Consider the following 14,300-nt stretch of genomic DNA (forward strand, 5'->3'; position numbering starts at 1 on the left):
TAACTGTGAAAGATTTTTGGCTTGTTTTTTTGAAATGTATGTATGAAAAACTTTTATAACCAACGATGCATGAAATAGTGATGAAGAAAGAAGAGAATGAAGGGTACTAAAGTAAACACACACGGACAAAATTACAAAGGAATACCACGTAAGGATAAATTATTTTTGTTTGGACAAAATTCATTTTTGAAACAATAAAGGGAATACCAAAAAGCCCAACAAACAAAATATAAAATGATTTTTGACTAAATTGGTTGGGGTGCGCCAGGCCCAGGCTATAGTGTAAGGCCTAGGCGACGCACGATGAGCCCAGTAGCAAGCTACTGTAGAGGCCCATCCCCCTCAAAAAATAAATTTAATATCGTGTGGGCCAATGGCCCACATATCAGATATTAAACTGATAAGAACAGATACTACACTTGATCTTAGCCAAAAGGCCGAGAAAGGTATGAGTTGTATAGCATAAAAACGTTCCTTTTATATTAAACAGCCTTCAGCGTTGCTTCTTGTTCTCTACGATGTGGTACTTTTTACCAATACCAGTAATCGAATCTTGTTCAGATATTATAGATAAATGAATGAATGCAAGAGAATAAATGCAGAACGTTTTGAGTAGTTGAGATTGGAATCTATGGTGGTACAAGCAATCATACATATCCAAAACAGCTTCCATAAAACTTGCTCTGCAGTTTGGACTCTGGAGCATGATAACAAGAGGGCTCCATAGCAATTTTAATTAAGTTCTTAAATACATGCCTCGTCAAAAAAAGAAAATAGAAGATAAATAAGTTTACAATTTTGTTCCTATATGTAGAGGCACCTAAACATGTCAACCTACAAAAAGATTTTTCTGCTGAAATCTTTTACTACATGTCTAATTGCCTATGTTATAGCATTTATTATTAACATTAATGCATGTTTCTTATCATCAGAACATGCAATGAATATTCTCTCTTATTACCCTGATCTATTTCTTGATCCTCTAAACAAGATAGCGTGTTAATTATAAAATGTAGCGTTGAACTATCAAAATTATCCGAATAAATTTGGTTGCATGTGTACTTTTGAATAGTTATGCATTATTGGAATTTTCACTTTTGGAAGGGGAAAACCCAATCCAGAAAAATTAGCAATAGTTGGAATATCCTGTTTAAATTGGTGCTATGAGTTTCAACTTTCAAGAAATTGGAAGCTTTACTAAAGTAGTAATTTCCTTTTCCTTTTGGTCTGAAATACTTTCAATAATCTTGTTCATTTTAGATATAATAACAAGGATAAATCACTTTTTTAAATTGCTTGGCATCCATAATTACTCAATTATCCTGTTTTGACTTTTGTTTCAAAATTGTTCTTATAGAAATCAATCTAACAAACCAATTTAGTAAAAAAATAATTTTTCAATGTAATTCGATTTATGTTAAGCCGATTTACTAGGGTATTGTTTTATATAAATCAAGATAAACTAATTTACATAGTATAATATTTCTATTATATAATCATATCTTCTCTTTACTGAGTCACCAAAAAAAAAATATCTTCTCTTTACTTAAGTAATTTTAATAATTTTCATTATATATGCTATTTCTTTTTTCATAGTCTTTTTTTTTTATCAAAAGATAAGAGACTCGAACCCGCAACCTCTTAATTGAGTATGGGAAGACTATGCCATTTGAGCTATTACTCATAATCCTTATAGATGGATGTTATAACTTATATAATCATATTAGGAAAAGGAAAATAAATTCAGGCGCTCATAAAAATTGTCTTTTCATTTTTTTTTAATTTGTTAACTTTAATTGCTGACATAAAAAATTGAAAAAAGAGCTTTAATAACATTATATTAAACATATTTTATAATTTTCTTAAGAACTAAGTGACTCTTTGATATTTTATATTTATTAAAAATTAAAAATTTAGTTAACATGTGTTCAAAAAAAACATAATAAGATTATTATTATTGAAAGTTACTAAATTTATTTTTATAACAAATATAAATAAATACGTTAAAAATTTAGATTTTTATATTTTTAACAAAAAGAATTTAATTTATAATCTTAATATGTACAAATTAAATAAATCTAATAATTAATATATTAAATATTCTTTTATTTAGTTATGTTAACGTTACAATAAATTTTAAAACTAAAAAAATAATTTTTTAAAAGAAAGAAGTAATAATATAAATTCTATTTAACAAAATCCTTATACTAATGCTACATAAATGGGTTTGATTAAATTATAACGAAGGTCATTTTTCTATTAAATCAATTTAACTTAAGACGATTTATATAGTAAGGATAAATCAATTTAACTTAAAAAACAATTTACTATAAATATATACTAAATCGGTTTAAATTATATCGATTTTATAAAGATAATTTCGGACGAAAGTCAAAACAGGACGACAATTGAGTAATATTAAATGTCAACTAATTTAAAAGAGTGATTTATCCTAATAACAAATAAATAGCGAATCGAATGTGAATCATGATCGATCACAGTGAATTATAAGGAAAAGTGAAGAACTATAGTGCATAGATATATATCATAGACTTAAAGAACCGAGAATGAATCCATGCATGCACTGGTTATTAAAGTTATAACTAGAACAAGAACCTATGAGAAATTCGAAAGAGATCTGAGAATCTGAGATGAATGAATGAAAAATATAGTAGACAAGGTGTGAGCACGAAACCAAAGAGGGTCAAAATGTATATGATTCCACGTGCTTTCTCATTCCGATGGTCCCCTAATTATTCATACTTGCCGCTCACATCATCTCTCTTGTGCTCTCATTAAGGTGAGGTCCATGGAAAAAAGTAAAAATTAAAAAGCATGGTGTATATCATTCAGTTTTTTTTTTTTTTTGTCTTAGAAAATGAAATGATTCCTTTGTTCAAAGTAAAACACTGCGTGACTTAGATGCCCACCTACCCCACTACTGTCCCTCACTCACTCTCACACACTCCCACTGCCATAACATAATCACTTTGATTTTTCAATGTGATGTGCTTATCCCACTTTTTGGACCCCAAAAGTTTATCAATTTTAAGGCTCTTTTTCCTAAACCATGTCTTTTTTTTTTCTTTTTCTTTTGTTTTTGGGTGATTCTCCTAGTAATCTCTTAAACCATGTCTAGTATGATATCTAAATGAAATCCGTTAGAGAAACAACAAAAAATTTTGACAATGTGTATAATAAATTTTAAATTTGGTTCAATATATAAAAAAAATTCAAATAGTTATTTTAAAAAATTAATCATCACAACTCTAATTTATTAATAGAATTTATCCAAACATCCTCTCTTATAATATTTGCTATCCCATTCTCATCAATTATCCTACCTCTCCGGCGTTAGAAGTTTTTTCACTGGCCATCAAACAACCATCCAATTAAAAATTAAAATAACCATCTACATACCTAGTGAATTGAATATCCAACATCTAAATTTGTCCGTTGATGTCTATACCTTGAAGAAGTAAGGAAAGCAAAATCCAAGAAAGCTAAGTCGGTGGCGCAAGACAGGGACATTTTTGAAGTGGGCTACGTTTGCATGTAAAAAAAGGGAGCATCATGGATTAAACTAATTGCTTGCACAATTATTGTTGTGCTATCGTACATTGATCTTGGACCTATACCTATATAAGAGGAGGCGACATCGTTGAAGGCGGCAGCGGCCATGACGGTCTTGGACTGCGCAACGGACGCAACGTGTGCGAAGGGACTGTCTCCATTTACGATCTTGCGAGGTGTGATGGACGTATGAAAACAACACATTTGTGTGTCCCCTATACGTCGCGAATGACGATGTTGAGAGGAGAAACCGCCAGCGCGGGGGAGGGACTGCACGACTGGCGGGATGTGGGACTGCAGAAAACGATGCAAACTGCACAACGGTGCTGCTGGGCGTTCGTGGTGCGCACATCGGTGTGAGCTATGGACGACGGCGGCTGGTGTCTATAGCAACGCGGCACCAGTAAGAGAGGAAGAGACTGGGCGAGAAGGCAGTCACATCAGATGGAGGAAAAAAATGTCGTTTTTGGGATTTACATAACTATTGCAAATCTTTATTTATTTTAAATTTCAATTTGGTAATTATTAAAAATAATTATTTATTTATTATTTGATGTTAATTTCAATTTTATTCCTATTGTACATGTTGTATACTAAATTTATTGGCTCCTCATATTTTCTCTATCTAAATATATATCCAATTACCAAAAATAAATACATAGACATGCATTGGATGCAAATTTTCCATTTTGATTTAAAATATGATTGATATTTAAAAGAGAAATTCTTGGGCTAGGCGTTTTTAATAATTTTGGTTATTATTTAATCAGTATAAATATTAAATTATTTTTAACAAATATATTTTATTAATTTATATATGTAAATTTTAAAAAATATGAATAAAATTTGTATTAATTCATATGTATAAATTTTAGTAAATATAAATATAAATGATATGTTTTTAATGTATAAATTTTTGTAAATATGAGTGTAAATTATTGTTAGTCAAATATTAACTTAAATAATAGTATTTACTCGTCATGTAAGACTGTTCTATTTAAAATAGTCTAAAAAAGATTTGTGTTCTCAATTGAATTTTTAAAAATTAAATGCCTTAAATTAATTTTTAAAAAATGTATTAATGAACTAAATTGATAATTTTGCTAATTTGATGATAGGTGTTAATATCTAATTAGTAGAAGAACTAATTTAATTTATAGTTATATTTTTCAGAGACCAATTTAAAATATTTGAGCATTTATTTAATTTTTCAAATACTATTTTAACTATTATTTCTTAAAAATAAGTTTATTTAGAACAATTTTATATTTTATAGGACCCAAAAAAAAGTTTGTATTTTATAAGCATAAGAGTTTAATTTCTGTTATCAATATAATGCCCTTTTTTTTTGGTCAAGAATATAATGCCCATTTTAATTAATGGAAATTTGTAGTGGCAGAACCAAAGGGGAGGCAGGGTGGGCCGTAGGCTGTGGACTGTGGTCCCCTCTTCCAAAAACACTTTTAACTACATATTAAAAAATACATAAAAATTTTAAATGCGTTAAATATATTTTACATTTTCAATGTGTTAATATATAAAAAATTTAAAATTTTTTATTGTTATACTCTTAAAAAATATTTTGAGAGTAATTTCATTATAATAAAAAAACTGAAACTAAAATTATTATAAATTTAACATTAGTTATTAGTTATAAGAACTTGGTCCTCTAATATTAAAAATCTGGTTCTGGCCACTGGGAACTTGTAATGTGATATTTAGTAAATGTTTATAAGACCAAAAGCAAATTAAATACAGAGAAAAAAGTTGAGATAATTTTGATAAATATTTAAGAAGTCATTCAAAGATTGTGTTGATATACTATCTCGAGTTTTAAGTTTTTATATGGACAAAAAATTAAATAAATACCACTTTAATCCTAAGACAATTATATATATCACTCTATCTGTTATACTTTTTTAAAAATCTTTCAGTATCTTAATATTTTTATATTTTTATTCAAATATAATGATTTAATAAAAGCTAAATATATTTTCAAAGAACCTAATTAAACACATATTTTAGTAATTTACTCTAAACCTGCCATTAATTAAAATTATGTAGTTTTTCCCTCCAATTATTGAGGCAACACCTTGTGGTGATTGTGTAGTGGGCAGAATTATTATGGAGTCAATCATAATCAGTGATTTCTACCACCGGCTGCACAATTAAGAAAACGAAGATACGAAGATATTATTTGATTATTCAGATTTGAACAAGTGGCATGCCACTTTTTTGCTACATTTGTATCGTTTCATATGACATCTTTTGTTTTCTCATCTTTACTTTGGTAATAAGCCAACAAATGTAATCTCGATTTTTCTATGTAAGGGATACGGGATTTGATTTAATTACTTTAGTTATTACGTGGATTTTTATAAATTTATCGAATTTTTAATTAAGTTTGTATATTTTAGATTTTATATTATATTAAATTTTATAATTAAATTTATGTCATGATAAAAATATTAAAATTAATAAAATATTTTTATAAATAAAATAAATATACTTATCATTTGAATGAATATTTTAGGTAATTTATTTAAATGAAATAAATAGAAGAAATGTTTACGCAATTGTAATAATTGAGAATTGATTATTTTTGTATTTTATTATTATTTTATGTAATTCGTAGAATTCTTTTATGTTTTAGCATTAAACACATAAATCGTGATATTCTTTCACGGTTTATGAAGAGAGTACTATAAACATAAATTGTGGTACTCTTCTACGATTTATGAAGAGGAGATATACATACATAAACCGTAGTACCCAAGATATGCACAAAAATTTTAATTGAAATTTTATTGATGTGTATAATTGAATTGATGTTATGTTTGTTTGATTTTTATTTTTTCATTTCATCCCATTTAATTCAAATAATTTTAAATTATAAAAATATTTAATTTAAAATTTAGATGATTATAATTTAAATTAATAATTTAATTTAATTTAATAAAATAAATAAACTTATATTATTGCACTAATTATTTATGAGTACTGTAAAAATTATTAACTCTATTATATGTATAATATTAAAAATTATTGGAACCTGACTACTCACAAATTTTCTCTCTTTCTCTTTCTCTTTCTCTGCTCTCCAACTCTGCCAGGTCTCATATTTTGTTCAAAAAATTTTTGTTTGTAATGAATATAATTTCTCAACTACAAGAATAAGTTAAACAAATAATGTCATTTTTTAAAAATTAATTTTGCAATACTCATAAATAATAAATAATTAGTACAACAATTATCAAATTAATTTTGCAATACTCATAATACTCATAAATTAATTTTGCAATGCTCATAATTTTATAGGTTTATTGAATTTTTAATTAAATTTGTATATTTTATATTTTATATTATATTAAATTTTATAATTAAATTTATGTCATGATAAAAATATTAAAATTAATAGAATATTCTGTTAAACAAAATAAATATACCTAACATTTGAATGAATATTTTATTTTGTTTAATAGAATATTAGTTGATTCTAATATTTTTGTGACAGTAAATACCTAATTATAATATTTGATATGATATAGGAACTCAATTAAAAAAATATATATATAGAAATCTAATTAAAAATTCGATAAAAATATAGAGACCAATAGGATAATTAAATCTTTAAGAATTTATTCATTTTGAACTTTTGTTAGATGCAATTATGCAAACAATATATATAATATAATATAAATAAATTTGTTGATAAATTATACTAATATCTTAATATTTTTATTGATATTAAATTATAAATTATTTTAAAAATATTTTAAATTTTAATTATAAAAAATATTTTAGATAAATTTTGTATTAATAATTAGTAATATATCATTTTAAACTCATTTTAAATATATTGTTGACATACTTGACAGTTAGACAATTAGTGAGTTAGTTGTGTGCGCTGTATGTGCAGGGTGTTAATATGAGGAGTTTGTAGTGTAATTTTATGGTTCAAAGAGTTAGTTAAGAAATTGCCTAGTCAGCAAGTAGTTAAGATAGTGTGAAAGGTGTGACTTAGATATTTGTTCTTTGTAGTTCATCATTCTTATGAATCATTCTTGAATTTCCTCTCACAAACTCTCTTTCTCCTCTGTTCTCTCTTGACACAGATCACCGATTTTTTCACATGGTGCGGTGAGCGTGGAATCAAGAGTAGCTTGAGGTTGTGATCGAAGGGATGCGTTTTTGATTCAAATAGGAACATTTTCGAACATTTTGTTCGGATTTGAATCCTCGAGATGATGAACTCAGATCCAATGAACTCCTCAAATTCACAAAATGCGAATTTAGGAAGCATCGATTTACAGAGTTTAGCGCAATTGGTTGCACAAATCAACGCGATACAGAACGTGGCTACGAGAGCGAATCTTAATTCGTTGATGGATCCGATGAGTCCGTATTACTTGCATCCGGGGGAGAGTCCATGAGCTCCTCTCATTGGTAAGGTACTCAACCATCAGAACTATCATACATGGTCTGAGGATATGTGGTTTGCATTGAAGTCTAAAAATAAGGTTTGCTTCATCGATGGATCCATTCCTGAACCTGATAGAGATGATCCAAGCTTTAATGCGTGGGATCGTTGCAATACCTTTATAATGTCATGGATTAAACTGTCATTGAGCCAAGATATAGCGCAAAGTGTGTTGTGGAATCGAAAAGCACTGAACCTGTGGAATGACTTGAAGCGTCGTTTTTACCAAAGTGATGTGTTTAGAATTGCGGAATTAGAAGAAGAAATGTTCTCGATTAGACAAGAGGATATGAGCATCACAGCGTATTTTACCAGATTGAAGGTTATTTGGGAAGAGCTAGAGAATTTGAGGCCATTACCGAGTTGTGTGTATGGTGATGACTGCAAGTGCCTTGAAACAGTGAAGAGATACAGGAAAGACACTTACGTCGTAAGGTTCCTACGAGACTTGAACGAACAATATGAAAATGTACGATCACAGATCATGCTTATGAAAAACTTGCCTGATGTGGAGAGCGCTTTATCATTGATGATGCAGCAAGAGAGACAGTCATTAAATCCAGAGAGCTATGATCCGAAAGCTCTATTAAGTGTTGCTGATAAAATGGACTCAAATACCTCTCAAGAAAACTCTGCAAGAGGCAGAGGTCGATATGGTGGAAGGAGCAGCAGAGGTCGCGGATATGGAGCTGGCAGAGGTGCAAAAAAACTGTGTTCTTATTGCAGCAAGAGTGGCCACTTGGTAGACACATGCTACAAGAAGCATGGTCTGCCACCGCACTTGAAAGATTTGAAGCGTCAAGAAGCTGCGAAAGTCAACAATATTACTTCTGAGAAATGTGAAGCAAAAGAAAATAGCAACACAATTTCACTTTATGAAGATGATGGTAAAGATTCAAGTGAAAAATTTACTCCAGATCAAAAGAAGGCGTTACTAGCACTCTTGCAACAAAATGGAGCTCAACCAATTAATAGTGCTAATCAGGTTTCTAACTCTATAAGAGGTAAAAAATTATAATGATCATAACTTCTAAGAAACGAGCCTCCTGGGTAATTGACACAGGGGCTACCATTCATGCCACAAATGATCTAAACTTGTTTCATACATATAAACACATTAAACCCACAAGAGTAAAATTACCAAATGACTACACCTTAGTTGCATGCATAGCTGGTACATTGATTTTTTCAAATTTATTGTACCTAACTGATGTGCTATACTTGCCATCCTTTTCTTACAATTTAGTGTCAGTTTTCCATCTAATTAATTCCTTGAATTGTCAGCTTGTGATTAATAGATTTGGTTGTGAGATACAAGATTCCAAGACTCAGATGAAGATTGGTGCAGCTAATGTACAAGATGACTTGTATACAATAAAATCAGACACAAATACACTTCCTAAAGCATTTTGCATGAGTATTTTTAGTAGTAACAACTAATAATTAAGTGTAGGTAAGACTGATATTTCAGCATCTGAACTTTGGCACTTGAGACTGAGTCATGTCCCATCCAATAGATTGAATATAATGCAAACATTATATCCATCAATTGGTGGTATTAATAAAATTGAGTTGACAAAGTCTTGTGATGCTTGTCACTTTACAAAGCAAAAGAGACTCTCATTTTTCATTAGTAACTCCCACTCAAATAAATGCTTTGATCTAATTCACTTAGACATTTGGGGTCCCTTGCAACTCTTTTCATAGGTGGGCACAAATACTTTCTAATAGTGGTGGACGATTGTAGTAGGTTCACTTGGACATAATTTTTAAAACTCAAGTCTGAAGCTATTACGCTTGTCCCACAATTCATTCAACTCAATTTGGTAAAGATGTTAAAATAGTTAGGTCTGCCAATGGAAAGGAGTTCCAATTGGGTAGCTTTTATGCATCTAAGGGAATTATGCATCAAACCTCTTGTGTTCAAACTCCACAACAAAATGGTATAGTGGAGCGAAAACACCAACATATTTTGTAAGTTGCTAGAGTTCTTTTATTTCACTCTCTTGTGCCAAAATACTACTGGACTATGGCAGTAGCTCAAGCCGTGCAAGTGATTAATCGATTGCCTAGTAAATTGTTAAATGATCAATCACCTTTTCAGCTCTTGTATGAAAAAGTTCCTGATTTTAAGCATTTTAGAGTTTTTGGTTGCTTGGCTTATGTTAGCACACTTCAAATCAATAGAAAAAAATTAGATGCAAGAGCTAGAAAAGCTGTTTTTTTGGGGTATAAACAAAGTGTGAAAGGATATATGTTTTTGGATTTGAAAACCAGAAAAAATTTTTTGTCTCGAGATGCCATTTGTTCAATGCATGAACCCTGTACCTGCTACAAGTCAATCACCATCCATCATTACTAGAAACACTAATGTTCTATATGATGATGTCTTTTCAAACCTGCATATTCATAATGCACCCATGAATGCATCACAAAATTACACCACTACCGAGACATCTTTAACTAGTGATAGTGATATAGTGGTTAATCATGCATTACCCCCATCAACATCTCATACATCCACTTCATCTACACTTAATGCACCTATTGTTATTTTTAATCAGCATAACATGCATCCACCTAGGAGATCAACTAGGGAAAGACGAAAACCATTACATCTCAAGGATTTTCATTGTATGCAAATCACCTCTGATAAGCCTCACCAACTCTCAATTAGATACCCGATCTCAAACCACATTTCTTATTCACAATTATCACCCTCACATAAGGCCTTTTCTATTGCTGTGTCTGCCTTGCATGAACCTAAACACTATGATGAGGCCATAACTCATTCTTATTGGAGAGATGCAATTAAAGATGAACTGGATGCTCTGGAACTAAATAAGACTTGGATACTAACTACGCTTCCAGCAGGTAAGCACACTATTGGTTGTAGGTGGGTCTTCAAAACCAAGTTCAAATTCGATGGCACTATTAAAAGGCACAAGGCAAGACTCGTTGCCAAAGGGTTCACTCAAACACCCGGATTTGATTACTTTGACACTTTCAGTCCGGTCGTTAAAGCTGCGATAATCTAAATTCTGTTGTCTATTGCTGCTGCCAAGAATTGGCATGTCCAACAACTAGACGTGAACACTGCCTTTCTCCGTGGGATTTGCACGAGGAAGTTTATATGAAGGTCCCACCAGGTCTATCCGTTTCGCAACCCAATCTTGTGTGCAAATTGGAAAAATCCTTGTATGGATTAAAGCAAGCGAGTCGATAATGGCACGAAAAGCTATGTTCAAAACTCTCTGGTTATGGATATACGCAGAGCAAACATGATTATGCTCTTTTCACCAGAACCACTGACAATGACTTCACCGCAATATTAGTCTACATAGATGACCTTGTATTAGCTGGGAATAATTTGGGAGAGATTGAACGCATAAAGGGGTTGTTGGATGATGCCTTCAAGATCAAGGATCTTGGAAGATTGAAGTACTTTATTGGTATGGAAGTAGCTCGAAACAGTTTCAAAATTGCTTTATATCAGCGGAAGTATGTGCTCGATCTGCTCTCTGAGTTTGATATGATTAATGCAAAACCTGTCTCTACTCCCATGGACTACTCCACCAAGCTGTCCAAGGATTGTGCAGTCCTTTTCTCAGATGTCTCCTTGTATAGAAGACTGATTGGGCGTCTCTTGTACCTTACTAATAAAGACCTGACATTAGCTTTGCTGTTGGAAAGCTAAGCCAGTGTCTTGACTGTCCCACAATTGCCCATCATCAAGCAGCACTTAGAGTTCTCAAGTACCTGAAGCTTGCTCTAGCCCTAGGTCTTTTCTTTCCGGCTTCCTCTGATTTGGTTCCAACTGCATATTCTGACTCTTACTGGGCCGGTTGTCCTGATACACGAAAATATGTGACTGGAACGTACTTCTTTCTGGGGACGGCGTTAGTTTCATGGAAAAGAAAAACACAGGTTACTGTATCTTGTTCTTCATCAGAAGCCGAATATCGGGCTCTTGCCTTTGCTGTCCGTGAAGCCCAATGGTTGGCGTTCATGATGAAGGAATTCTGTATGCCTCTTGCCAAACCTATTCCTCTTTACTGTGACAGCAGCTCCGCACTTCACATAGCGGCCAATCCCGTATTTCACGAGCGCACAAAGCATATAGAAGTTGATTGTCACATCGTACGCGAGAAATTCCAGAATGGTTTGGTCAAATTACTTCCTATTAAAACTGATGAATAGGTTGCAGACGTGTTTACAAAATCCCTTTCTCCTAGTCCATTCAAGAGTTGTGTCTCCAAGCTTCGATTGTATGATCTCCATACATCCAAGCTTGAGGGGGGGTGTTGACATACTTGACAGTTAGACAATTAGTGAGTTAGTTGTGTGCGCTGTATGTGCAGGGTGTTAATATGAAGAGTCTGTAGTGTAATTTTATGGTTCAAGGAGTTAGTTAAGAGATTGCCTAGTCAGCAAGTAGTTAAGATAGTGTAAAAGGTGTGACTTAGATATTTATCAGATAGCTAGTGATAGAGAGTAGTATAAATAGTTATCTCAAGTTTATTTGTTCTTTGTAGTTCATCATTCTTATGAATCATTCTTGAATTTCCTCTCACAAACTCTCTTTCTCCTGTGTTCTCTCTTGACACAGATCACTGATTTTTCCACATATATCGTAAAAAATAAAAGTTAAACACATTGACAAGTAATTATGTTTAGATGTGTCTAAATATATTCAAAAAACACATTTTTTATTTTTTATTAAAATATAATTAAATACAAAAATATAAATATTAGACAAATTAATTAATATTTTGTTTGGAATATTTTAAACATGTAAATATATAACAACTAAGAGTGTGTTTGAAAAACATCAAAGTAAAAAAAGAATTTTTTTTTTAAGAAATGAATTTTAATTCTATTTCAGACTCAAATTCAAACAATTAATTACATGAATGAAATGAATTGTGTGTTCTTTATTATTTTATTCTTGTGATTTTTTATTTGTTTTTATTTATTTATTTATTTATTTATTTATTAGAGATAATTTTGATATTTTAATTTTTAATAATAATAAAATTACAAATTAAACTTTTTTTATTTGATTTAATTTAAATAGTAATGTGAGAATTGAAATTTTTTTGAGAAATAAAAATTATATTTTTATTATATTTCAAACCGAAAAAAAGATTTTTTTTTTATGTGAAAATTCGATTCTCAAGATGTTTTAAACAGAATGTCCAGCTTCAAATATAACAACCAATTGGAAATGGGGTTGACAGGGATATAAATCATATAATCATCTTATAGTGCGTATGGTTACTGGATTAGGCACTCATAAAGCCACAAATCAAGTCATTTTCATGTTGCTATTAATTATTAATAGCATTTGCGAAGTTACAAAAATCAAATCAAATACCACAAACTACGCAATTTCCACATTTATTCTCCTATTGATAACAAATAAACAAAAATGTCCTCACTCTGGCTGTAAACAATATTTTGCCGAGACATTGACTTCTTTATTATCATCATAACGCGTTTTTTCTTTTCTCCTTTTTTTTCCAATGAATTTTGAATCATTACACTAATAAAATTTTCCTGTATAAGTTTTAAATTTATTAACTAAGTTTTTTTTAAGGGAGTTTATTGACTTTTTTTTTTATTTCATTGATCTAATTATTCACTTTTTGAGCTTTTTCCTTTTAATGAGTGCCTCTATTTATTAGTTCTGTTACGATCATATTTTTGTCTTTTGATTTTTATATATAAGACCTCTTTGAAAAGCTTTAAAAATAGTTTTTTTAAAATTTTTAATTTATAAAAAATAGTAATATTTATGTAGTGTAATTTTTAAATTAAATTGTAATTTTTTAAGAAATTATTTATAAGTTTATAGAGAAGTTAAAAAAATGATTTCTCTCGTAATAATTTTTTTTATCACATTTTTTTTAAAATAAATATTTTTAAAATTAAAAACTCAAATATAAAATAACTTATTTATAAATTACTTTTAATATAATTATTTATTGTTTAATCTATTTTTTTAAAAAGAGCTTAATTAAGTTATTTACCTAAAATTGAGTCATAGTCTAGGATTTAGTGATGACAACTACTTAAATAAAGATGGCAAAAATATTTTTTCATAAAAATATTTTGTTTAAAAGTGTAATTTATTTATTTAGCCACATTTAAAAAATAATATTTTTATAAATATTAAAATCTAACCATATGATCTATCATTCAAAAATTAAAAAAAATATTTTTACATGAAAACAATTATAAAATT

At 29.9% G+C, this 14,300-nt stretch overlaps 1 protein-coding gene and 1 non-coding gene across 2 annotated transcripts; one reads left to right on the forward strand and one right to left on the reverse strand.

Annotated features, from left to right (window-relative positions):
- Positions 1-254: 254 nt before the first annotated feature.
- Positions 255-450, reverse strand: LOC112746482 (U2 spliceosomal RNA). The gene has a single exon (XR_003174363.1). It is a non-coding gene; the product is annotated as a U2 spliceosomal RNA (small nuclear RNA).
- A 7,153-nt stretch (positions 451-7,603) lies between these two features.
- Positions 7,604-12,630, forward strand: LOC140178257 (uncharacterized). The gene is made up of 2 exons (XM_072213760.1): positions 7,604-9,057; positions 9,338-12,630. The coding sequence occupies exons 1-2, from the start codon at positions 8,064-8,066 to the stop codon at positions 9,346-9,348; spliced, it is 1,005 nt and encodes a 334-aa protein (XP_072069861.1). The 5' UTR covers positions 7,604-8,063; the 3' UTR covers positions 9,349-12,630.
- The last annotated feature ends 1,670 nt before the right edge of the window (positions 12,631-14,300 follow it).

The sequence above is a fragment of the Arachis hypogaea genome, chromosome 14 (genome assembly GCF_003086295.3).
Source record: "Arachis hypogaea cultivar Tifrunner chromosome 14, arahy.Tifrunner.gnm2.J5K5, whole genome shotgun sequence".
Classification (NCBI taxonomy): domain Eukaryota; kingdom Viridiplantae; phylum Streptophyta; class Magnoliopsida; order Fabales; family Fabaceae; genus Arachis; species Arachis hypogaea.